The sequence below is a fragment of the Oreochromis niloticus genome, unplaced genomic scaffold, assembly GCF_001858045.2.
Source record: "Oreochromis niloticus isolate F11D_XX unplaced genomic scaffold, O_niloticus_UMD_NMBU tig00002015_pilon, whole genome shotgun sequence".
Classification (NCBI taxonomy): domain Eukaryota; kingdom Metazoa; phylum Chordata; class Actinopteri; order Cichliformes; family Cichlidae; genus Oreochromis; species Oreochromis niloticus.
In genome coordinates, this window is record NW_020327533.1 from 369,504 (window position 1) to 392,724 (window position 23,221).

The 23,221-nt window shown below is 43.8% G+C and overlaps 1 protein-coding gene across 2 annotated transcripts; it reads left to right on the plus strand.

Moving 5' to 3' along the window:
* Nucleotides 1-5,110: 5,110 nt before the first annotated feature.
* Nucleotides 5,111-21,573, plus strand: LOC100698722 (junctional adhesion molecule-like). 2 transcript variants are annotated; one of them, XM_019354502.2, is made up of 5 exons: nucleotides 5,111-5,206; nucleotides 16,921-17,244; nucleotides 17,674-18,015; nucleotides 20,256-20,340; nucleotides 20,666-21,573. In XM_019354502.2, exons 2-5 carry the CDS (start codon nucleotides 16,929-16,931, stop codon nucleotides 20,712-20,714), a joined length of 792 nt encoding a protein of 263 aa, XP_019210047.1. In that variant the 5' UTR covers nucleotides 5,111-5,206; nucleotides 16,921-16,928; the 3' UTR covers nucleotides 20,715-21,573. The 2 variants fall into 2 exon arrangements, with proteins under 2 accessions (XP_019210047.1, XP_025760287.1); XM_025904502.1 differs by lacking the exon at nucleotides 5,111-5,206 and adding an exon at nucleotides 5,477-5,968.
* The last annotated feature ends 1,648 nt before the right edge of the window (nucleotides 21,574-23,221 follow it).

Sequence of the window (23,221 nt, forward strand, 5' to 3'; positions counted from 1 at the left end):
CGCCACTTCACAAATTACAGGCCTGTTTCTTTACTACCACAATTCTCCAAAATCCTAGAAAACCTGTTTAATAAACGATTAGACAAATTCTTAGATAAATATAAATTACTCTCTGACAGTCAATATGGATTGGCAAAAAAAAAAAAAAAACATGCCAAAAATCAGTGTCTCTGATGCCAATTATTTTATCACTACAGCTCTTTTAGTATGGAAACTCACACAATCTAGTCATACTGATCACAAGAGTTCAAAAATAAGTCAAAATAGTGAGCTGTTGTTAAGCATAAAGCATTTCAGGGTAACAAATAACTGCACAATAGAATTAAAGCAAAAAATAAACACACTGGAGGACTATCTGATAAAAACTAATATAATGCTGGTTTGTAGACCATATTTTGTCTCAGTCCTCAGTGCACTCTTGCAGCTTAGCATGCAGCAGTTAATAACAACTTAAGTGATTACATAGGGGTAAACAGATGACAACAAGCATCCGAGTCCTGCCAAAAAGTTCTTTTTGAACCCAGCCAGTTATTGGAAATATTGCCAAAATGAACTTCCACCAAAATACAACAGCCTGTGAACTTGAAAGAAATTTACAAGTACAGAGACAATATGAAATAAGCCAGGCCCGGCCCTAACCAATCTGGCGCCCTAGGCAAGATTTTAGGTGGCGCCCCCCTACATCGGCAGTGTAGTGTATGTACTCGCAAGAAACCGAATAGCTTTGTCTTTGACCTTTTTTTTTTACTTAAAGAAAGCAAATTCACAATCAGAATAATTAACAAGATAAAAAAATATATGAATAAATAAATGAATACAAAAAATAAAAAATGAATATATGAAATACAATAAATTTTACATACATAAACACAATAAAACGTGTCAACAAGTTGGATAAAATAAATTAAAAATACAATATAAATAAGGCACTGCACAAAACAAGATATTAAATAAACCAGTATGACTTTAACAACTATATTACAAAAAAGGGGATCCTACAGAGTTCTCTAGTTGTGCTTTTTAATACTGCATTAACTAGAATGACTTACAAATTACTGTACACCACCCCCTCATCAACCTCACATCACCTGCTACAGCCTTACTCTCCTAGTCTTTCTTGCAGCAAAGTCATCTACAACATCATCATATGACAACTGATTTGAGACCACATGATTTATGCTTATGATGGAAAGTCCACTGAGACGTTCTTGCATCATAGTAGATCTCAGGTAGGTTTTAATGAGTTTGAGCTTAGAGAAGCTTCTTTCAGCAGCAGCCACTGTAACAGGAAGAGTGGCAAAGATTCTCAGAGCAACCCACATGTTGGGGTAAATTTCTGCCAGCTTCTTCTCATGCAGGAAGGTCAAGAGTTCCATGTTTGTCATGTTCTTTGATGGCAATGGTGGGAAATTCTGCATTTCCATTGCAAGTTCTGTGCCATTAATGTCCGGCTGGCTGTCATGGGTCAGAGTAGTACTCAGTGTTTGGCACTGCTGTAGCAGCTCTTCTTTTTGTAAGTTGTGGAAATTGAGGAGTACTCCAAACTTGTCATTCACCTCTCCAAGGTTCTGAAATCTCTCATCAAGTGAAGAGATGGCTGTATCCACTACCACATTAAAAAATGTGGTTTCCATTTTTTTAAGTGCATCTTGTATGGGCTCATCTGGAGACTCATAACCGAAGTGCCTTTTGGTGGTTCTCAATCGCTTTTGTTTGAGTTCAGCCTCCACATTCATTTCTTCACACATCTCCTTTGCCGTTGTCTGTGCATCAGAAAATCCAGTGTTTAAACACTTTTACTAACCTCAGGCAGATGGACAGGCGCTCTGCAGGTGGGATTGAGCGCCTGTAGTTGGTGTCTAGGCGGGCGATTCTGGGACCGACGCGGGACAGCAGGTCCTCAAACTGGGCGAGTGAAAGACGGTGATATCGCTGAAATCGGCAGTCATCCAGGCGCAGCTCCTCGAGCAAGTGGTGAAAGTCACCAAACTGCTCACGCCTCTGGAGGACCTGATGGACCCAGGTACGGCAAGGACGTCCTTAACGCCGCTGCTCTGCTCTCCACAGTAAATAGAGGAGGGAGACTCTCTCTTCAAACGCTAGCTTGACAGCTGCCATCTAGCAAAGATACCGTCTGGCACAACTTCCTCCCACATCCCTCCCACATTTCCGGTTCACGCGCGTCAAAATATGCAATTTTGACGCGCGATGGATTTTTCTTGGACACGCGTTGAGGTGCGAATGTGCACGCGTCAAATTAGGGGCGTTTGGGGCGTTTTCGCTCGCGCCTATCGCGTTCGGTGTGAACACACCGTAAGAGTGGAGACAGTCGCTGTTCCTGTATTGCCGGATTAGGGAGATCATGTCATGCTGCTGTTCTGTGGAGGGTATTTCACTTATCTGGATATCACAATGTTTAAATGACTGAAACAGAAACACTGGACTGGCCAAAGGCTGTGAGATCTGGTTAAGATGGAGGCTGTGAAAGTAAAATTTCTGTTTTATTACTGTTAAGTTTGGAGGAGAACCATGATCTAATCTCCATAAGACAGTTCGAGAGTGGAAGTGATGAACTAGGTTTGGAGGAAATGTAGAGCTGGATGTCATCATCATAACAATGAAAACTGATATTATATTTTCGGAATATATGGCCAAGAGGGAGCATGTAAATAATGAATAAAAGAGGCCCTAATACTGAACCCTGGGGCACACCAGCAGAAACAGTAAAGAAACTTGAAGAGCAGAATTTAAATTGGATAAACTAAGTGTGGTCTGAGAGATAGGAGGTGAACCAGGCAAGGGGGGTATGACTAATGCAAATGGATGCTAATGTTCAGGAGGATATTATGAGAAATGCAATCAAATGCCGCACTAAAATCAAGAAGGATTAGAATGGTTAAAAGACCAGAATCAGCTGCCACCAGAAGGTCATTAGTAATCCTTAACAGAGCAGTTTCTGTGCTATGATTGGGGCGGAAACCAGACTGAAATTGTTTGTAGAGATTATGGTCACTGAGCTATGAGTGAAGCTGGGAGGCAACAACTTTCTCAAGGATTTTTGAAATAAAGGGGAAGTTTGATATTGGGCGAAGATTATAAAAGTTATTGGGATCTGCCCCAGGCTTTGAGAGAATTGGAATGACAAAAGGAGTTTTCAAAGATGAAGGAACAATTCCAGTGTGAATGGAAGAGTGGATAATACTAGTTATGTTACACAGCGGGGACAAAGCAGGGCTGACGAGACAAAGGAAGCAAAACCAGACGCATTAACATGAGACACAGACTTTCAAAGTAAAACAGGAAACATAACAGAGACGCGAACTTGACAAGGGGATACAGCTGACAGGGGACACAGAGACATAAACCATAAGACAGAAATCTAACAAAGAAACTAAAGACTAGAAATGATAAATAATATCAAAATCAATTTCAATAATATAATAAACTCAAAACCCTGGGTCAACGACCCAGGCACCCTAACAAGTTATGAGAGGAGCCAATGGGGGAAGACAGGCTTTAACTAACACAGTGGGAAGAAGGTTGAGCTGACCAGTGGATAAATTAGATTTTTGAATAAGATTTGATACATCAGGTAGGAGTAAATTTGAAAATGAATGACAGAAAGACAGTGAGGGAAACAGAAAGTCTACTTCAAGGTTAGAAGCTCCTACAGAGGTAAGTTGTTGGTGGATGTCAGAGATTATAAGAGTGAAAAAAGATGTAAGAGAGTTGCAAAAGTCAGCAGAGTCCATATGAGAGAAGAATGATTCCAGTTTTCTTGAACAGACGTTCCAGTTGGCATCCTTTAGCTTTGATATGGTGCATGTTACGTGTAAACCACAGTGCTGAATGGGAAAATGAGAAAGTTCGGTGTTTAAGTGGAGCAAATATGTTAAGAAGGTTATGAACGTTGACATTATAATAAGAAACGAGTTCATCAGGGGATGAGGAGCTGTGAATAAATGGAAGGTCATAAATGGGAGATGAAAGATCAGGAAGATTAATATTACTGATTTTTCTAAATGTGATGTCACAGGTTTTGGAAGCTGTTGCATTTACATTAAAAGAAATAAACATATGATCAGATTGGGGAAACAATGAGTGGGGGTAACACCAGAACAGCAGACCAAATCCAAGATATGACTTATAAATAAACGTAGATTATTGTAACAAGGACCCAACACACAATGGTTGTGTTTTAGTCTCTGTCTTTCTATCTTTGCTCAGGCAAAAATCACCAGTCCACTGTCCACTCTCTGTTCCGGTGCCACTAAAAAACTCACAGCAAGAGAGAAAGCAACAGCTTGTCTGAGGCCAAATGACCAAACATTCTCCAACTTCTGTCTCCTGAGTGGCACCAGGCAGGGATGCTCACTCTCTCCTTTACTGTTTGCAGTTTTTATCAAACCAGCATTTAGACAGGCTGTAGTAATTAAGAATGTAGAACATCAACTCAGTCTGTATGCACATGACGTGTTGCTTTTTCTGATGTGAAGCAGCTCAGGAGGGTGACCGTGGGGAAGGGAGTGGCGGCGAAGCAGTTCAGGGGGCCGACTAAGATGGCAGAGATGTCCAGCTGATGGCCTGGAAAGTGGCCGATGGCAGACGCAGGTGTGCAGGGCGCACTGCGTGGCGGTGGCATGGCAGCCGCAGGAGACAAGGCTGGACCAGACAAGGCTGGCCACTGGAGCAGGATGCTGGGCGAGCTCGCCTGAGCCCCCAGCTGGCACAAGTAACTGCCACACCACCGCCACGCAGGTGTGCAGGGCGCACTGCGTGGCGGTGGCATGGCAGCCGCAGGAGACAAGGCTGGACCAGACAAGGCTGGCCACTGGAGCAGGATGCTGGGCGAGCTCGCCTGAGCCCCCAGCTGGCACAAGTAACTGCCACACCACCCGACCTGTAACCCCACAGCAAAACGTCCAAAAACAAACAGTCTCTGGGCACCTGGAAATGGGTGACAGGGGAGCCAGCTAGTTTGATCCAGAAGTGATGCAAATAGTCTTAACTGGCTCTAAAGCAGTGAGTTCAGTCTCCTCAAACCCAGAAGAATTGAACATAGGCTCGACATTCCCATTCAGTGATAGTTCTTTAAAGTCCAGAGAGGCTGGTTCAGCCAAACAACAAACAAGATCTACAGCATTGCCCACAAAAACATGACTTAGACCTTCATGGCTGGGTTCCAGGGCAAACATTAAATATCCAGGTAAGCATCTAGTTGATGGCAACTTAATAGCATGACAGTTGTGTGTAGGATTGCCATATTTGCTTGAAACCACACTTGAAGTGAACTGTAACTTAGGAGTGTTAACTGGGTTGTGCGAAGAAACGGTACAGATAACACAGTGCTAGAATCTCTAGCTGAGACAGGTGACATTTGAGGCTGTGTGTTGGTGGTAACATTATCATCCCAACTCAAAACCTTGTCTAGTAATGAGTTCACAGACTCAGAAATATGTCAGCGTAACTCTGAGAGGAGATAACATTTATTCACTAACAGTAGAATCGGATCCCCTGAGCTCAGCCTCAATCTCCTGACTGGAGGTGACAGTGCTAAACATTTCAAAAACACCCTGCTTGATATTCTGAGGTAAACAGAATTCTAGTTGAGAAGTTTCACAGTTTGGGTGACCATGACCTGAATCCATATTGTCATTTTTGAGTTTTAAGGTGGGTTCATGATCAGCATTTTCAGTTTTTTGAACATAGGAACAGCAAGCAAAACATGATCACTTGCCAGTTCACACACAGTCTTTTCATACATTATTTAATGTCTTGCCTCCTCTGGCATATCCTTACTTGCTATATAAGCAGAGGGGCCTGGAGGAGAGAAAACACACTCCTTGATGATGGGCTCCAATGCACACACTTCTGTCAGACCATCAAAGGAGGGTCTGGCTTTGGAACCGAGGAAACTTCAGGCAGTTCTTCCCTCTTGTTGAAAAAGTTTACATGTTGGTGGAATTTGGTGAGGACTGTCTTGAGGTTTACATGGTTAATGTTGCCAGCTATGACAAGGAAAGCTTCCGGATGCGCAGTCTGGAGCTTGTTGATAGCCTGAGATAGCTCTCCTAGTGCTATGTTAGCATTAGCTTTTGTACGGAGATACGCTGCTATAACAAGTATCGAGGAAAACTCTCGGTAGAAGTAAGTAAGTAAGTAAGTAAACTTTATTTATTAAGCGCTTTTCGCAGATAGACAATCACAAAGCGCTGTACATAAATATTAAGATAAACAATAAAATCGATAGACAATGTACACAATATAAAAGATCAAATGTAAATAATGTAAAAAATATAAAATATGTAAATCAACAAAAGGCTTGTTTAAACAGAAAGGTTTTTAACTGTTTTTTAAAACAATCCACAGAGTCAAGCAGACGTAACTGTAGTGGTAAACTGTTCCACAGCCTTGGTGCAACAGACTGAAAGGCTCTGTCCCCTTTTGTCTTCAGTCGTGTACGGGGAACAACTAAGAGACTTTGAGTCTGTGAGCGAAGATGACGAGCAGCAGTGTATTTTATAAGAAGCTTGGATAAATAATCTGGGGCCATTTAGTGCTCTGTATGTTAAAACAAGAATTTTAAAGCGAATTCTAAACTCTATTGGGAGCCAATGTAAAGAATATAAGATGGGAGTGATGTGAACACGTTTGGTAGAACGAGTTAATAGTCTGGCTGCTGCGTTTTGTATTGCCTGAAGGCGAGAGAGAGATGATTTATCCAAGCTGGTAAACAGGGAGTTACAATAATCTAGGCGTGATGACACAAATGCATGAATTAGTTTTTGCAGTTCAGCTGAAGAGACCATATGTCGCAGTTTAGATATGTTTCTTAAATGATAGAAACAGGAACGAGACAAAGATTTTACATGAGAGTCGAGGCCCAGAGAAGAGTCAAATATTACTCCAAGATTTCGAATATTTGACTTGACAGATGGACAGAAGGAGGCAAGAACCTGACTGATTTTAGAATGTAGCTCAGGAGGAGCTATGATCATGGTCTCGGTTTTGTTAGTATTTAGAACAAGGTAGTTGCTTGAAAGCCAATCAGAAACCTGGGTTAAGCACTGGACTAGGGTGGACAGCCTATCCAGCTGATGAGGCTTAAAGGACATATGGAGCTGAATGTCATCAGCATAAAAATGATAAGACAGGTCGCTAAAAGATTGAATGATACCAGCTAAAGGAAGCATATAAAAAGAAAATAGTAATGGACCTAAAACTGAACCCTGTGGGACACCACAGGTCAGGGCAGCAATGTCAGAGGTGAACCTATCAGTCCTAACAGAAAAGGTCCTGTCTGATAAATAGGAAGAAAACCAGTCTAGGGCAGAGCCAGATATACCAGCCAAAACCTTGAGCCTGTTAAGTAGGATTTTGTGATCGATGGTGTCAAAGGCTGCACTAAGATCAAGCAAGATGATCACAGAACAATTCCCTGCATCAGATGTCATTAATAGATCATTATAGACTCTTAGGAGAGCGGTCTCTGTAGAGTGCTGCTTTTGAAAGCCAGACTGAAAAGGGTCAAGGATGTGTAGTTTACATAATAGAGACCTGAACTGATTTTCAACAATTTTTTCAAGTAATTTACTTAAAAATGGCAATTCATTTGACAGACTAGTTTCATTTGACAGACTAGTTACACAATATGGGATCAACAAGAAAAGATTTTTAGAATATCAACAAATTAAATCCATAATAAAAAAGAGATTTAAACCGGGTCAAGTTGAACTACAAACGCCACCAAGTGTGGTTCAATTTCTTACTCTTAAAACCCCCAAATTACTATCCAAAATATACAGAATGCTTTCTAAAACAGATGAATCAATATCACTTCCTATTGCAAAATGGGAAGCGGATTTATCAGTTAACTTTGACCAAAACTTCTGGTCTCAGATTTGCTTAAAAACCTTTCATCTAATTAGAAATCCCAGTCTTCAATTAATTCAATACAAAATACTACATAGAGTGCACTATACAGGCCATCGGATGTTCAAGATGGGCTTTACGTCTACCAACAACTGCTCACACTGCCAAACCAATTCACCGGACAATTATATCCACGCTCTTTGGTTCTGTCCACCAGTTCAGAAGTTTTGGCGTGAGATATGTGAAGACTTATCAAAGTGTCTGAAATGTAACATTCCAACTTCCCCTTTAGTATGTTTGTTGGGCAGCTTAGATAATGTCACTCCGGAAAAGAATATAGCCCATATGGTTTTCACTGCCCTATGCATAGCCAAGAAAACAGTCCTCATGAACTGGAAAAATAAAAATAATCTTAATTCTAACCAATATAGAAATTATCTATTAGATTACATTAGTCTTGATACAGCCTCTGCCACCACATCAGATCAATTGCTCTGGGCTCCTTTGATCAGCTCCATCACCTAGTGGGGGTGGGGGGGTCTTAGTTTGGTCCCACCTTCACTGTTGTGATTGGTGTGGGGGTAGGGACGGGCTTAGGGCATCAGGGGGTTCCCCGGGAGCATCTTCCTTGGGGGGCTCAACCCGGGATAACGGTCATGGCCAATTAGGGGCTCTGTTGGCTCTTAGGTGACGGTTTCCTCGTGGCTGCGTGCAGCAGGGCTAGGGGAGGGTCTGTGCTGACGGACGTGGGTTACTGACCTGGTAGCCTGGCTGCCCCTGGGTGGGTCCGGGATGGGCGTGAGGTTCTGGGGGCGCTCCGTCTCTGGGCTGGGGCCCTGGCCAAGCCTCAGGGGCTTGGGTCCTGGTTGGTGTGTTGCCGGGGTTGTGGGCGGGTGGGTGTATGGGGGCCCAGTCCTGGCGCAGGGTGCCGCCTGTGCATCGAACCACCTGGGGGGCTCTTCAACTGGTGGGGGAGGTTGTCAAATCCTGCAGGAGATTTCCTCTCTTCAGGAACTCTCTCTGCAGGAGGGGGAGATACAGGAGAGGTGGAGGAAGATCTCAGCCTGGGCGTCTATTGTCTTGTGTAGTCTGGAAGATGAGTGGATGATGGGGTGGGTGCAGTTTTCTCTGTGGTGGGGTCGGGTGGACTGTCCCGGGCTCTGTGGGGCTGGGCGGCGTTGCTGCACTGGGCCCCGGTCCGGATGGGCCTGGGCCCCCCTTTCCCTGGCGGGTTGCAGAGTATGGGGGTGCCTACTGGGGTCAGCGGGGAGCTGGCCCCAGGGAGGGTCACTTGCCCCTCCCTTCCTTCCCTCCCCATCTCCAGCTGCCTCCCTCTTCCCGCTCCACCACAATCACCCACACATGCAGGGCCTTGGGGTAGGGGTGTGTCACCAGGGTGCAGAGGAGACATCCCCCCCCTCTGTCCCCTTCTGGCTGCCTCTGCCTCAATTTTATCCCACAACTTAGACATTCACATTACTCACACTCTCATTACACATACATATAGGATCTTGGGGGTGGGCACGCTACACGGATTCCAAATTACCATCAGGGTGTACACCTCACCCCTGGCGTCGTTGCCCACCTCTCAATTTTAAATACACGTAGACATTGAGGGCTAGCAGGAGGGGCTATACGCTTACCTGCTGCTCTGGCAGGTAGCTCCATGCCCTCCTGGGTTTTAAATGCACCTTAGAACACACATACATCAACACTACATAAGAGCGGGTGGAGGGAGGTTTGGAGTCTTCCTACACCCCCGTTCTCTGCGGCCTGCTGGAGCGGGGGGGCTAGGAGGAGGAGTTGGCCGTCCGATTGGGGTCTGGAATGTGGGGCCTCCCTGCTGCTGCGGAGTCGGGGCAGTCTGCTTCTCCCCACCGCAGGGAAAAGGGTAACATCACCTGGGTCTGGGCGCAGTTTCCCCCTCCAGGGGCAAGGGTACCTAGACCCGGGGCTTAGAGTACGCTTGGGGAGTGTGATTGTGTGTACAGCGTCTCTTTATGTCCGTCTCCACGTTGGGTGAGTGTTGAGTAATTGTATATGAGAGCATGAGGGTGGGAATAGATGTTTGTATCTGTGTGTGCCTGTTTGTCTGTGTCTTTATGTCAGGTTGGGTATCAGACGCCACCTCTCTGGGGACATCTCAGGCACTCCAAGGTTTGGAGGCCCATCTCCCCCCACCACTTCCCCTGCCGGTGGCGGACGCCCTCAGACATCGGTGCGTTGGTGGTTCTTTGTGTCCGGGGGTGGGCGCCCAGGTACCCACCGGCTCACTCCTTGGCGGCTGCTTATCGGGGCCTGGAGCCTGGGGCTCGCTCGGGCCACTTCGGGGATGGGGTGCCCTCGGCCTCTCAGCCCGGGGCTCGGTCACTCAGGCACAGCTGGCTGCCGGCGGAGCTCACGGGCACGTCACTGCAACCCCCCCGGCTTCTGCTCCGCGGCTGCTGAGTGACCCCTCATCTGGGACTCTCCTCAGCTCTTTCTGGGATAGTGGCGCGGCTGCCCCTCTGTTGGTCTTCCTTGGTCTCTTGTGTTCTGGGGGCCTCTGGATGTCTGGAGTTTTGATCTCCTCCATACCTGCTTCATGCCCTGGAGGATGGGGCAGTGGCCCCCCACACCCTCTAGCAGATCATTACATGAAGGAACCTTTTAAAAACAAGCGCGTTCATGCTCACAGGTGTACACACGGGTGATCACACACACAAACTACACCCTTTTTGGCTCCTACCTCAAAGCACACTGTGCGCTGTCGATCCTACGTGCTGCACAATAATGTTTAATATTTAGTATTTACTGTCATATTCCCATATATCATTGTGATGTTGTTTATTACTCTCGTTTTCTTCTGCTTGCTTTCTTTTTTTCTTTCTCAACAGGTGATCCAGGTGATCGATATATGTATTTTTTGTCTGCTTATTCTGTTGGTTTTTGGTTTTTGCCCTTCTCCCCCGTCCCTCTTCTCAGCTGTTTTTCTTTCCCTCTTTCTTTCTCCCCTTTCTTTCCACCAGTCAAGTCTGTCCCGTATTCAGCAAGTCAAAATAAAATAAACAATAAAAGGTGAATCAAATGGACCATTACGGCAAGGCTGGGATGGTCCATTTGGTAAAGTAAATCCGTTGGGCATCTTTCTTCGCCTTTAGACAATAATTCTGATGGCAAAAGAACCAAACGGGACAGGTTTAATAAAAAAAAAAAAAAAAAAAAAAAAAAAAATGGCAATTTTGAAATAGGTCGGTAATTACTAGCAGAGCTAGGATCAAGATTCTGTTTTTTTAACAGAGGAGTTACCACAGCATGTTTAAAATAAGATGGAACACAGCCTTGCCTCAGTGAACTGTTGATGATGGATAGTAAAGTGGGACCAATGCTGGTGATAGACCCAGACAGGACAGAGTGAGGTAATATATCCACAGAGCATGAAGAGGATTTCATTTTACCTAAAACTGTAATTAAGTCATTTAGTGTGATTGGAGAAAAGGAGGTAAATGATCCAAGACAGCAAGGGGTGTCATCATAAGGGGAGGCACTTGAGGAAATTTTGGATTTCAAGTCCATCACCTTGTTTACAAAGTAATTAAGAAAAGTATTACAATTTTCATCAGAAAGCAGCAGAGCATGCTGGGTTGGAGGAGAAACAATACTGTTGATGGTATCAAATAGAATTCTTGAATTACTTTTATGACGATTTATAAGATTATTGAAGTAAGAGGATCTGGCCTCTTTGACTGACTCATTATATAGGTAAAGTAGTTCTTTAAAGTGCTCACGATGGACAGTCAGACCAGTGGACTTCCACAGACGCTCTGCTTTTCGATAGGAGCGTCGAAGACCACGAGTCTGATTATTTAACCACGGTGTGCGGGAATTAAGAGAGCAATAACTGCTTTTGAAAGGAGCAACCTGATTTAAAATGGCAAGACAGTGTTCATTAAAAGAATTAGTTAAAAGCTCAACCTCATTAGAAGAACTTTTAAAGTTATAAAGAGAGGAAAACTCAGAAATTGTAGAGTCGTCAATAAAGCGCCTGCGCCTAATAGAACCTTGAGGATGGGACTCTGAATTAACAGATACAGTAAAAGAGACTGACTTATGGTCGCTAAAAACAACTTCATTTAAGTTCATGTGGTCAAGGGAAACACCACAGGTGAAGACCAAGTCCAAAGTGTGCCCAGCCCTATGAGTAGGCCCTGCTACATGCTGAACAAAGTTGAAAGAGTCCATAATGCTCAGGAACTCCTTAGTGGTACTGTTTGTTGAGTCATCCACATGAATGTTGAAATTGCCAACAATGATAACCTTGCCCATTTTAATGGTGGAAGTTAAAAGGTCTTGTAGGTCTGACAAAAAAGATGCAGCAGACCCAGGTGGATGATAAATTAAAATGCCGTATATGGGCTGTTCTCTTCCAATTTTTATCATAAGCATCTCAAAAGAGTTGTAGCAGCTTGAAGAAATCATCTGGCTTAAAAAAGTCTTTTTAAAAATTACAGCTGTTCCACCTCCTCGTCCAGATATCCGAGGTGCACAGAGAAATGAGCAGTCAGCGGGACAAAGCTCTAAAAGATGTGAGACTTCATTCTCACGTTGCCACGTCTCAGAGATAAACATGAAGTCAAGCTTCTCAGAGCAGAACAAGTCATTTAAAATATAAGACTTGTTGGCGATTGAGCGGGCATTAATTAACATCCATTTAAGGCTGCGACTCACCAGGACAGGGGTACAGTTTCCAAGGAAAGAGTCCGCGCTATGCGCTAAACCGCGCAGCAAAACAGGGTTCCTGCCGCGATGAGGCTTGGGTTTCCATGCTTTCAGTTGACAGCCTGGGTGGTACACATAGTGGGTTGTGGGGATTGATCCGGTTCCGACAAGTTTCAGCCGAATCTCACCGGTAGCAACCCAGGAATAGAGCCCCCGAAGGTCCATCTCTTTCCGGAGACGACGGAGCAGGACGTGAAGGCCGGCTCGCTTCCCCCGCTTTCTCCGACGAGGCCTCTGAAGCAAAAGTGAGCTAACCGGCAAGAGTGGAGGTAGACCGGGTGCTGCGTCGCGCTCTAACGGCGGTAGGAAAACAGCAGAGGTGGGACCAAGTCATTGTTTTGCAAGTCTCAAGTAAGTCCCAAGTCTTTATCCTCAAGTCACAAGTCAAGTCTCAAGTAAAGTCAAGCCTCAAGTAAAGTCAAGCAAGTCAGAGTCAAGTCGCAAGTCAAGACAGACAACTTTCAAGTCAAGTCCCAAGTCCGAAACTTTGAATTTCAAGTCCTTTCAAGTCTTTTTTTTAACCCTCTGGGGTCCCGGGTATAATTGGCCGTTCTTGACTACTTTTGATTTTACTTCTATATTTCACTTTTAAAATATGTTTTTCTTGCCTTGTTTGGTATCATTATTTACAGCACAACCTCAAATATCTGAAATTTGAGTTATTTTTTTCATTTTGGTATACTATATTAGCACAGTTGATCTAAATTCAGACAAAAAATTCAGAATCCGAGTAGAAAAAAGTTATATTTTTTTACATGTTTAACGAATCATTTTCATAACTTGAAATGCAAATAGAAATTGTACATTTCTAAAAATTATGCACAAGTTTTGCAAACAACAAAGTTATATGGTACTATTTACCTAAAAATGCAGCCAAGGCCTCAGGCGTTTTTTATATAACCATTTAAATCTATTTACAGGTGTGCTGCATCAAATAAGAAGGCACACAAATTATTTGTGCCAGTCCAAAAAATGTAGTTTGTGTTCAGTATAAGACAGAGGAGAACACCACAGGCCTAAACCCTGCAGGTCTGACAACAGGAGGTGCAACAGTCCAGTTTTCTATGTGGAGACAGCGTTTACACTGGAATCTGCCTTTGACAGCTTTTTTAGATCAAATATGAAATTCAGCAGTCTAACTGACACACAATACAAAACAATAACTACACAACAAACTAACTATAGCCTCCAAACACGCTAAACGTCACTAATGTCTCACATATGAAAACTCTCTCTCTCTTTCTTTCGCTCGCCCGCTTTCCGTCGCGGGTGTCACTCCTAAAAACTTCCCCTTCTCCCTAAACAACCAAATGTCACATGTTGCCTTATCATTTTTTTGATTGGCTGACATGGTAAACTCTAACACCAATAGGGAAGGGGTGTTTTTTCTTTTTCTTTTTTCACTCGCAAGTGGAGAGCGTATGCTAGGCTGTCTGTAGAAAACGCCGTTTTTGTCTAGCATCCCTGTTGAGAATAACCTTTGCAAATAAACAACAGCTAATAATATAAGATCAAAGTATTTTATTTGATGTATTGACATAAATGACAGAAGAAAAAGGCCATGTATAGCAGGACTACTCAATTACACACTAAGGTGGGCCAGATTTTCTAACCAAAAAAAAAAATTTCCCTGGCTCAGACATGCAAAAGTTAAACACGACCATACACTAATTGCAAATTAAACACAGTGATTTTGAATTGTGATGTGATGGTAAAATAAATATGTCAGTCTAAACTGGGTTAAATCTACGGGGTTAATGATGGGGAGGAGACGGAGAGAGACTGAGTACAGCTACAGAACCCACTTTCTGAAACGGACCCTGCTCACCATTCACCGACAATTCTGAGCTAACAAGTTGCATGTTATTCTTGGATGCGCTTGCAGGACCGGATTTAAAATAGCATGACAAACATATCATACCTGTTAAAGCCAAACAGTATCATCAACGTAGCCCGAAGAACATTTGCTAATAAGATGAAGTTAGCTAAGTCAGCTGTCTCATCATAGCAACAAAAAAAAAAAAAAAAAAAAAAAAGCACCATCTACCGTTCTTTATGCAACTTCAAATGTCGGACAAAGTTGGAAGTTGTTCCATCTCCGTCTGTGATTCTCTTCTTGCATGTTTTCAATATTGCATTTCGTTTTTTGTTGACTACTTCGTAGTTTATGTACCCGAAAGAAATTACTCTTGGAAGCATTTTTGGCTCGAGCGTTTTTGTTCTTGTTTTTTTCAAATCTGGTTAATTTGATTGGCTGTGCTACAGCCCACGCTCACATACATACGGAGTGTGGTAAGAATGAATGAATGAATAAAGTGAATTAATGGTCCGCACTTTTTATATAATATGTATGTTAAATTTTAGATTTGGGTAAAATATCAAGTCTTTTCAAGTAAACAGGTTCAAGTCCAATTCAAGTCCCAAGTCACTGGTGTAAAAGTCCAAGTCAAGTCACAAGTCTTACAACCTTTTTTCAAGTCAAGTCTAAAGTCATAAAATTAATGACTCGAGTCTGACTCGAGTCCAAGTCATGTGACTCGAGTCCACACCTCTGGAAAACAGCCTCGTTTCGTTGACTCTGAAAGTTATTCATTGCAGATTTGATCGCTAGTAACGCATGACGATCATAAATCTGAAGGGGGGTGACACCAGAAAGAACTGTAACAAAAACACTTGCATAGCATATAAAATAAACAAACACACGGACGAAGGCAGCGACACAGCCAAACACAGGCGCCATCTTGACTAGAACGGGTAACCTTTACTATTAAAAATCCCTCCTGTGGTGAGCAGTGGCGACTCACTTCAGCCAAGTTTGTGCACCACAGTTTGTTGACGTTGACACACAAACCACCGCCTAGGCTCTTACCAGATAAGGAGGCTTCTCTGTCGGCTCGGTAGCATGCTAATCCGGTTAGCTGGATAGCCGAGTCTGCAATGTCCGCGTTCAAGCTAAATCCGGATATTACTTGTCTGTGACCACTGAGAACCTAAATAATCCACAGACGTTCAGAAGTGGTAAATGATATCACTGTTGCACTTGATAAGAAACAGGGGAACAGAGCCCGCGGGCTCATCACTACAGTCCCCTGTGCTTCCTGTGGCTTCCATGGCTGCTGGGTGACCCCCTGTCATGGCTCCTGACACCCACTATCAGGTAGTTACATGGAGAAACCTTTGAATACAAATGTGTTCACACACACAGGTGTTCACAGACACACTCTGGCCGTTTATCAATGCCCAAGTACGCGAGTACGTACTCGCCGAGAACGCACGGGAGTACGTACCCGCCGAGAATGCAAGCACGGACTCGCGATATGTACAATTGGAACACCTGCGTACGTGATGATGTCACAGGTCCGGAGTTTTTACTGCCGTCCCCTCCTAATTTAACTGTGAGTAACATGTTATGAAGCTTAACTTTAATCACAGCCAAACCGGTTTACTCAGGAACAAATAAAACACTGAAATAAACCAAACATTAACATTTAGAAGTGATCTACGTGACTTATATATCATTTTTAACCTCAGTAGTGAAACCTCTATTAATAAAAATAGTGTACATGTACATACGTGTACATACCTTAATAAAAACAAGCAGGTGAGATGTTAGAACGCTTTTATTTCTATTCTAGTGGACACTCAATACTATAGACAGCTGCTGGGGTTTCTTTAACCTGAGTAGTGAGAAGACCGCAAGCGGGGGGGGGGCGTTGAAAATGATGTGCCGGGAGTCCGCTGTTGAGTTTTGGACGAAATGCATTCTGGGATATATAGCTGTACCAAGTCCACACCGATGCATGCTCGATAAAACGGGCGGATCGAGAACACATCCGGGACTTTTTCGCGTTCTTGGCTTGATGCGTACTTCGAATTGGAACAGTACTTGGTCTCCGACTGATGACGTATCACGAGTACACGAGAACGCAAGTACGCACAAGTACGCATATTGATAAATGCCCTCTATCTTCCTGGGCTGCTGCCTCAAAGCTTATCCTGCATTGTTGGTCTTGTGTGCTGCTCAGTAACATTCAAGATTTATTATTTACCTTTACTCATACTTATCTAGGTTGTTGGTGTGGAAAAAAACCTGTGTTTCCAGCTGTTTCCAGCTGTGTGTAGATAAAAGCTGCACAGCTGTTTGTGCAGCCTCACACATCAACACACACGAAGTTCAACTCCAAGTCAGAGAAACAGGAATGAAGAGCTGCTTGTTACACAGCAGAGGACATGATGGAGGATCAACCTCACTGATGTCTGTCTGTCTGTACTCTGATATTCTGCTTTTAGATGTTGGGATGCAGATGGTGGTTACACAAGGGCTAAAGTTTGTAATGCTGCCCTTCAAAATACCACGTGACCTTCCTCAGGGCACCACAGTGGAGTGGAGACACAACAGTATGAAAGTCTACAAGTGCATAGCTATAAATTTTGGCACACAGCACCAGCCTCGCAGAGATCGTGCAGAGATGGATGGATATCCACTAACAACTGGAGACTTCAGTCTGACCCTTAGAGACCCCCACCTCACTGACAGTGGAGTCTACACCTGCACCGTCAACAACACATACAGAGACATCCTGCTACAGAAAGTGGTGACTCTCAGTGTCAGAGGTGAGTGTAGCAGCTGTTTATGTGAATCGAACATGAATCAGTGTAATCAAAGATCTGCTGATGGATCTGTGATAACCTGATATCACAGAAACAAAGTGAATTAAAAAAGTCACACTCTGCTGACATGTTACACTTTTCCATCCATTTAAAACTGTTCAGATGAAGAAATATCACAGTGTTCAGGACATTGTTCAGCTGTGAGTCCAGCTGTTTCCAGCTGTTTGAGAATAAATGTGTAAGAGTAAAGAAAGCAACAGAAAGCTGTGCAGCCTCACACATAAACACAAAAGCAGTTCAGCTCCAAGTCAGAGAAACACTGAAAACAGGATGAAGAGCTGCTGGTTACACAGCAGAGGACATGATGGAGGATCAACCTCACTGATGTCTGTCTGTCTGTACTTGACATGTTCTGCTCTGGTCTCTTTTCAGATAATGAAGTGGGCGTGTTGGAGGTGACACAAGGGGAGAGGTCTGTGCTGCTGCCCTTTCAAACCACAGCTGACCTTCGTCAGGGCGTCACAGTGGAGTGGACACGCTCAGACTCCAAACACACCAAAGTCTGCGTGTTTCAGAAAAGCCAAAGCCAGCCAGACAAACAGCACCAGGGTTATAGAGGTCGTGCAGAGATGGATGAAGATCCACTGAGAACTGGAGACCTCAGTCTGACCCTGAAAGACCTCCACCTCACTGACAGTGGGGTCTACACCTGCACCGTCTACAACAAGGATGGACACATGCTGCTACAGAGAGTAGTGACTCTCAGTGTCAGAGGTGAGTGAACAAGTCACAGGTCTCAGTGAGTATTTGCTAAACAATGCAATCAGACTAATAAATCATGGGGGTGTTCAAATTCATGGGCTGCATCCTCCTGAGGACGCATTTGTAGACCGATTACGTCACAGCGACGTGATGAAGGCTGTCCAAATTCGTAGACTCCTCCGAATGCAGCCGACAAATGCGTCCTCTTTTTCCCCGAATTTGAAGGATGGGTCGGGTGTGTCCTTCGTGGCCCACCATATCCCAGAATTCATAGCGCGGCTCAGTCAATTCCAGTTTCCAACAATGGCGGCAGCTACTAAATTTTAAAATTACTCTTATTATTCTTTCTGGGTCACAAAAAAAACTTTTAACATATTTTCAGGCGAGAATGTAGCTGTGTAAACTTCAAATATCTGCTCGGTTTATCAAGATATCACATATTTGCAAAAGTGTTCCGACATTTTCGGAGACGTCTGTTACTCACAAGCTCAATAGCTCGCCGAGAGCTTGAGGGTTACTAGAGCCAAGAACGGCACAACTCCCGGCACATCATTTTCAGATCATTTCGCTACTCAGGTTAAACGTAATACATAAGTCACTTAGACAACCTAAAAATTTTATTGTTTTCGCCTTTTTCAGTGTTTTATTTTATTATTATTATTATTATTTATTTTATTTGTTCATGGCTAAATCGGTTTGGCTGAGATTAAAGTTATTAGATTAGATAAAATAAAACTTTATTAATCCCCCGGGTGGGTTCCTCCTTGGTTTTCACACAGCTGAATAAACGTCAAACAGAAAACTGATTAAACAGAAGTGTGAGATGGTCGAGAATTTACGTCAGTGTCCTGTTATATTTTAGATAGCAAGGACCAGAAGCCCGAGTTTATTAAACTCCACCGAGACAGCGGTGACGCTAATCAGAAGGCTAGACCGTCCCATTTCACAGCTGTTTACTTCCGGCCTACCCGACCATCTGAGGACCCGGCCCACGTAGACCGCGAAGGCCAGGTCCTCAGGAGGATGCAGCCCATGAATTTGGACACGGCTCATGTCATGTATAAAGAGATATGATGAGCATCCATCCTTCTCCTGCTCCTTTACCAGAGAAACTCTGAAATATCTCAGGCACCTACATAACCCAGAATCATCTTCAATAAACACGCAATCATTAATAAACCGAGAGTGAAACAAAAACCTGACATTGTCCACCAGAGGCCTCAGAGCTTGAGGGTCCTGCACAGTATCTTTGCTGTTCCTAGGACTGCACTCTTCTGTTCAGTTCAATTAAATTTTATTTATATAGCACGAAATCACAACAGCAGGCGGCTTAAGGTGCTTCATATTGTACAGAAGATCATACTATGGGAAGGAAAAACTCCCTTTTTACAGGAAGAAACCTCCGGCAGAACCAGGCTCAGGGAGGGGCGGGGCCATCTGCTGCGACCGGTTGGGGTGAAAGAAGGAAAACAGGATAAAGACATGCTGTGGAAGAGAGACAGAGATTAATAACAGATATGATTCAATGCAGAGAGGTCTATTAACACATAGTGAGTGAGAAAGGTGACTGGAAAGGAAAGGCCCCTCCCTGAGCCTGGTTCTGCTGGAGGTTTCTTCCTGTAAAAAGGGAGTTTTTCCTTCCCACTGTCGCCAAAGAGCTTGCTCATAGGGGGTCATATGATTGTTGGGTTTTTCTCTGTATCTATTATTGTACGATCTACTGTACAATATAAAGGGTCTTGCCCTGTGTGATAGACCCCAGCCTCTATGGATCTTGTGCTCAGAGCTTGTTCTTGTGCTGCCATGATTAGTGCCTCTGTGCTGTCTTTCAGTCCAGCTTTGTCCAGCCACTGGAAGGATTTCTGGATGTCAGCCACCTCCTCTATCTGCTGGTGGTACATACCGTGCAGGGGCACAAATAAGAGGCTGTGAACCCAGATTTCCATCCACATATTCAATCACAGAAATCAGATTCACTCAATCTTGCTCATTAAGATTGAGTTGTACGGTTTTATAAATCTAACAGCCTGAATATGGAGACCTGACCAGAGTCAGTGTTCAGCTCTGCTGGGTTCATGCAGGCTTGGACGGTCACTCATGTTCCACTAGTGATTTTAGTATTTCCACCATTCAAATTCAAACTAAACCACAGCTGAGAGGAAAGAGTCTTGCACATGGTCACCTGGTTTGTGTGTGTGATGTAGAAATAAGTTGATGAGCTGTGAGACTCGCTCCTGTTTTCTCCTCTGCAGCAACCTTAAAGGGAGCCATGGCAGACATGCTGGCACGTCTCAGGAGGAGGAGGGCACCAAAATCTGAGATTAAAGTGGAAAAGAGGTATGTTTTCAGGGTCACAGTGGTGTCTGTGTTTACCTGTGAGGTCACCATGGTAACTGCAGCTGGTCCACTTTAAATGAGCTCAGTGAGTGAGGATGTGTAGGGTCACATGATCACAGGAGCTCACCTGCCCGTGCAGGTATGAATGTATGAACCTGGTTTAATTCTTGGCTCTGATCCTCATCCTAGTCCCAGCTGATCGATCACAGATCAGAGAACCGATCAATCTGTTTGTAGGATATTGATCAGCTGGCACAGCTGGGATAGACTCCAGCATCAAACCCACGGACCCATGTGAGTGTCTGACTGTCCTCTGTGTCCTCAGGAACATGAACCAAGAACAGGAACGTCTGACTGCTGAAGAAACAGTCTAAGGAGGAGGAGGAGCTGGTGATGAAGAGCAGCCTGTGTGTATATACAGTATCTCTTGTGTATTCAGCCCTGAGGAAGATGAAGGTGCAGCTTTGCTTTGGCCTTCCTCTGCTAACAGCTAACAGCTAACTAACCTCAGCCAGATGTTCTGCAGCTGTTTGTCTAACATTAGAAGTTTATAATGATGATGACCCCGAGCGTGTTTCTGCTGTTCTGATGGAGTGAAAATGCTTCATTTGAGTCAAAGGTCAAAGCTGCTGACTGTCAGGAAGCATCAGAGCTTCAGAGAAGATCAGACAAACATCATGACACACCCCCTCTGACCCACGGGTCCTTCCTGCTCCAATCTGAGCAGGAAGGACCCGTTAGATAAACGTGGACTCTGAGTGCAGAGCTGGTTTGGAGCTGTGGAGACTTACTAAGGAGTAAAGTGGACATGAATGAGTCACAGAGGGAGGAGGAGGTGAACAGTGATGTTTGTTAGACATGATCAGACTGAAGAGTGAACATAAGAAGAGTTTAATGCTGGATTTAAAGAGAACAGGAAGATAAGCTCCGCCCAGCAGCTGAGTCCTCTCTGCTCACACTGGTGTTGGACTGCAGACCTCAGGGAGTCTGCTTCCACATCTGGTTTCCACAGCTGGAGGAAGGAGGACTGTCCCACGAGCACGCCTACGCCCTCTGTCATTACTGAAGTAGTGATGGTGTTTGATCAGTGTGTGACTGTTTCACTGGTTCAAGCAGAGATTTACATAAATGAGCTTTTATGAGTTATTATATTATCTGATCAGGCCGTTTGCTCCTGTTAAAGATAAATGTGCATCGAACTTTGTGGATATTCATAAGTCTAACAGTTTAAACCTGTGTGTGACTTTGTGTCCTTGAACGGCCCTGACAGATGGCTGTAGGCCATAATATTCATTTTTCCTGCTGACTAAAATAAGCAGCTGAGCTCTCTGAGGGCAGAGCTGCTGCTAACAGGTGAGTCTGTTACCTGGACTGGACTGAGTGAGCTGCTGTGTCACAGCTTTATCAGTGACACACTCAGCATGTGTGTGTGTGATATGTCATAGTGCTTGAAACATACATGAAAATATATTAAAGGTTGATTCTTTTTTCTTTTGGTTTGTGGAACAAAAATCAGCAATGAAGAAACGCTGGTGTAAAACTTAGTGTAGAAGCACAACAAACGTAAGCCGGCTCATTTGATGGTGTGACGCTTGAAAAGGATTTGCGCGCCTACATCATTATTTACGGTTTAAATTGTGCTGCCTTTAGGTGCACCTGGTAAATTCAGGAGTCTCTACTCCAAACCACAGCAGGTTGTTTTAAAGGCTTTTCTGGGTTAATGTTTGTTTGTTGGCATAAACATGTCTGTGATCGCCGTGTTCTTTTTGATGCAGTATTTCATGTAACTCGGTGCTAAAATCATAACAATTAAGTTTAACAGTTCTAGTGCTCATGCGTCAGCTAGCATGCAGCATGTTTCAGTTGCTCCTGTTTTTACTCTTTACTCTAACTTTTTCTTACTTATTTCTTTGTCCTTTACTGAGTGTGTTCGTCTGTTTAAAAGCTTTCTTTTCAAACATGTGGCTCGACAGAGTTTTTGTTCTGCTGTTACTTTCACTGAGGAATGGGACCGCAGCACAGCAGCTACACACCAGAGATCAGCTGAGCCGCCTGATGCTCAGATTAACTGGAGACGGTCAAACAGATGTGTGACAGACTTTAAGGAGCTGCTACCAACAAACCAGCAAATAAACACTGAATATGATGATTATTGCTACACTGCAACATTTGTGAGGTTACCTTAAACACAGTCCATCAGTCTTTTTGCTTTTGAACAATAAAATATTAAAAACTGTCTCGAGTTTATTTGGTGATGTTCTCATGCACGAGGTGAAAAAAAACAGCAAACAAATGTCACAGTAAATCTTTCCAGCTGATGTTGGGCATCCTCCACCTGCTGAATCCACTTCAGCCTCTTCCTGCTCATGTTCCTGTTTAGAGGCACAGTCAGTCTGTACAATGGAGAAAACTGAACACAGGAATATTTGGATTTTCCTCTTTTTCTCTGCTCATGTTCAACTTGTCTGATTCAAGCTGGGAATATTTATTAGAATTCAAATTTAGACTGAAATAAAATCAATAACATTATTTTATTATTACATTGATGTAGCACATGGTTCAGTTAGCTTTGTATAAACATATGTGTTAGAAATGTTCTTCAATCAGCTCTTTTTACTCTCTTACATTTCACAGCCAGTACTTTTTTACTTTTACTTGAGTAAAGAAGTTGAATTAGTACTTGGAGTATTTTAACAGTAGTACTTCTACTTCAGTACAGACTGTGTGTACTTTTAACACCTGTGTCTGAGACCTCCTTCAGGGTCCACCTGAAGCTGTGTGAACTTTACCCACACACCACTCCTCACTCCTCCCACCCGCTGCACACAGTCACTGAGTACAGACCGGCTGATTCCTGTAAAGGGAGAGGCAGGAAGAGGCG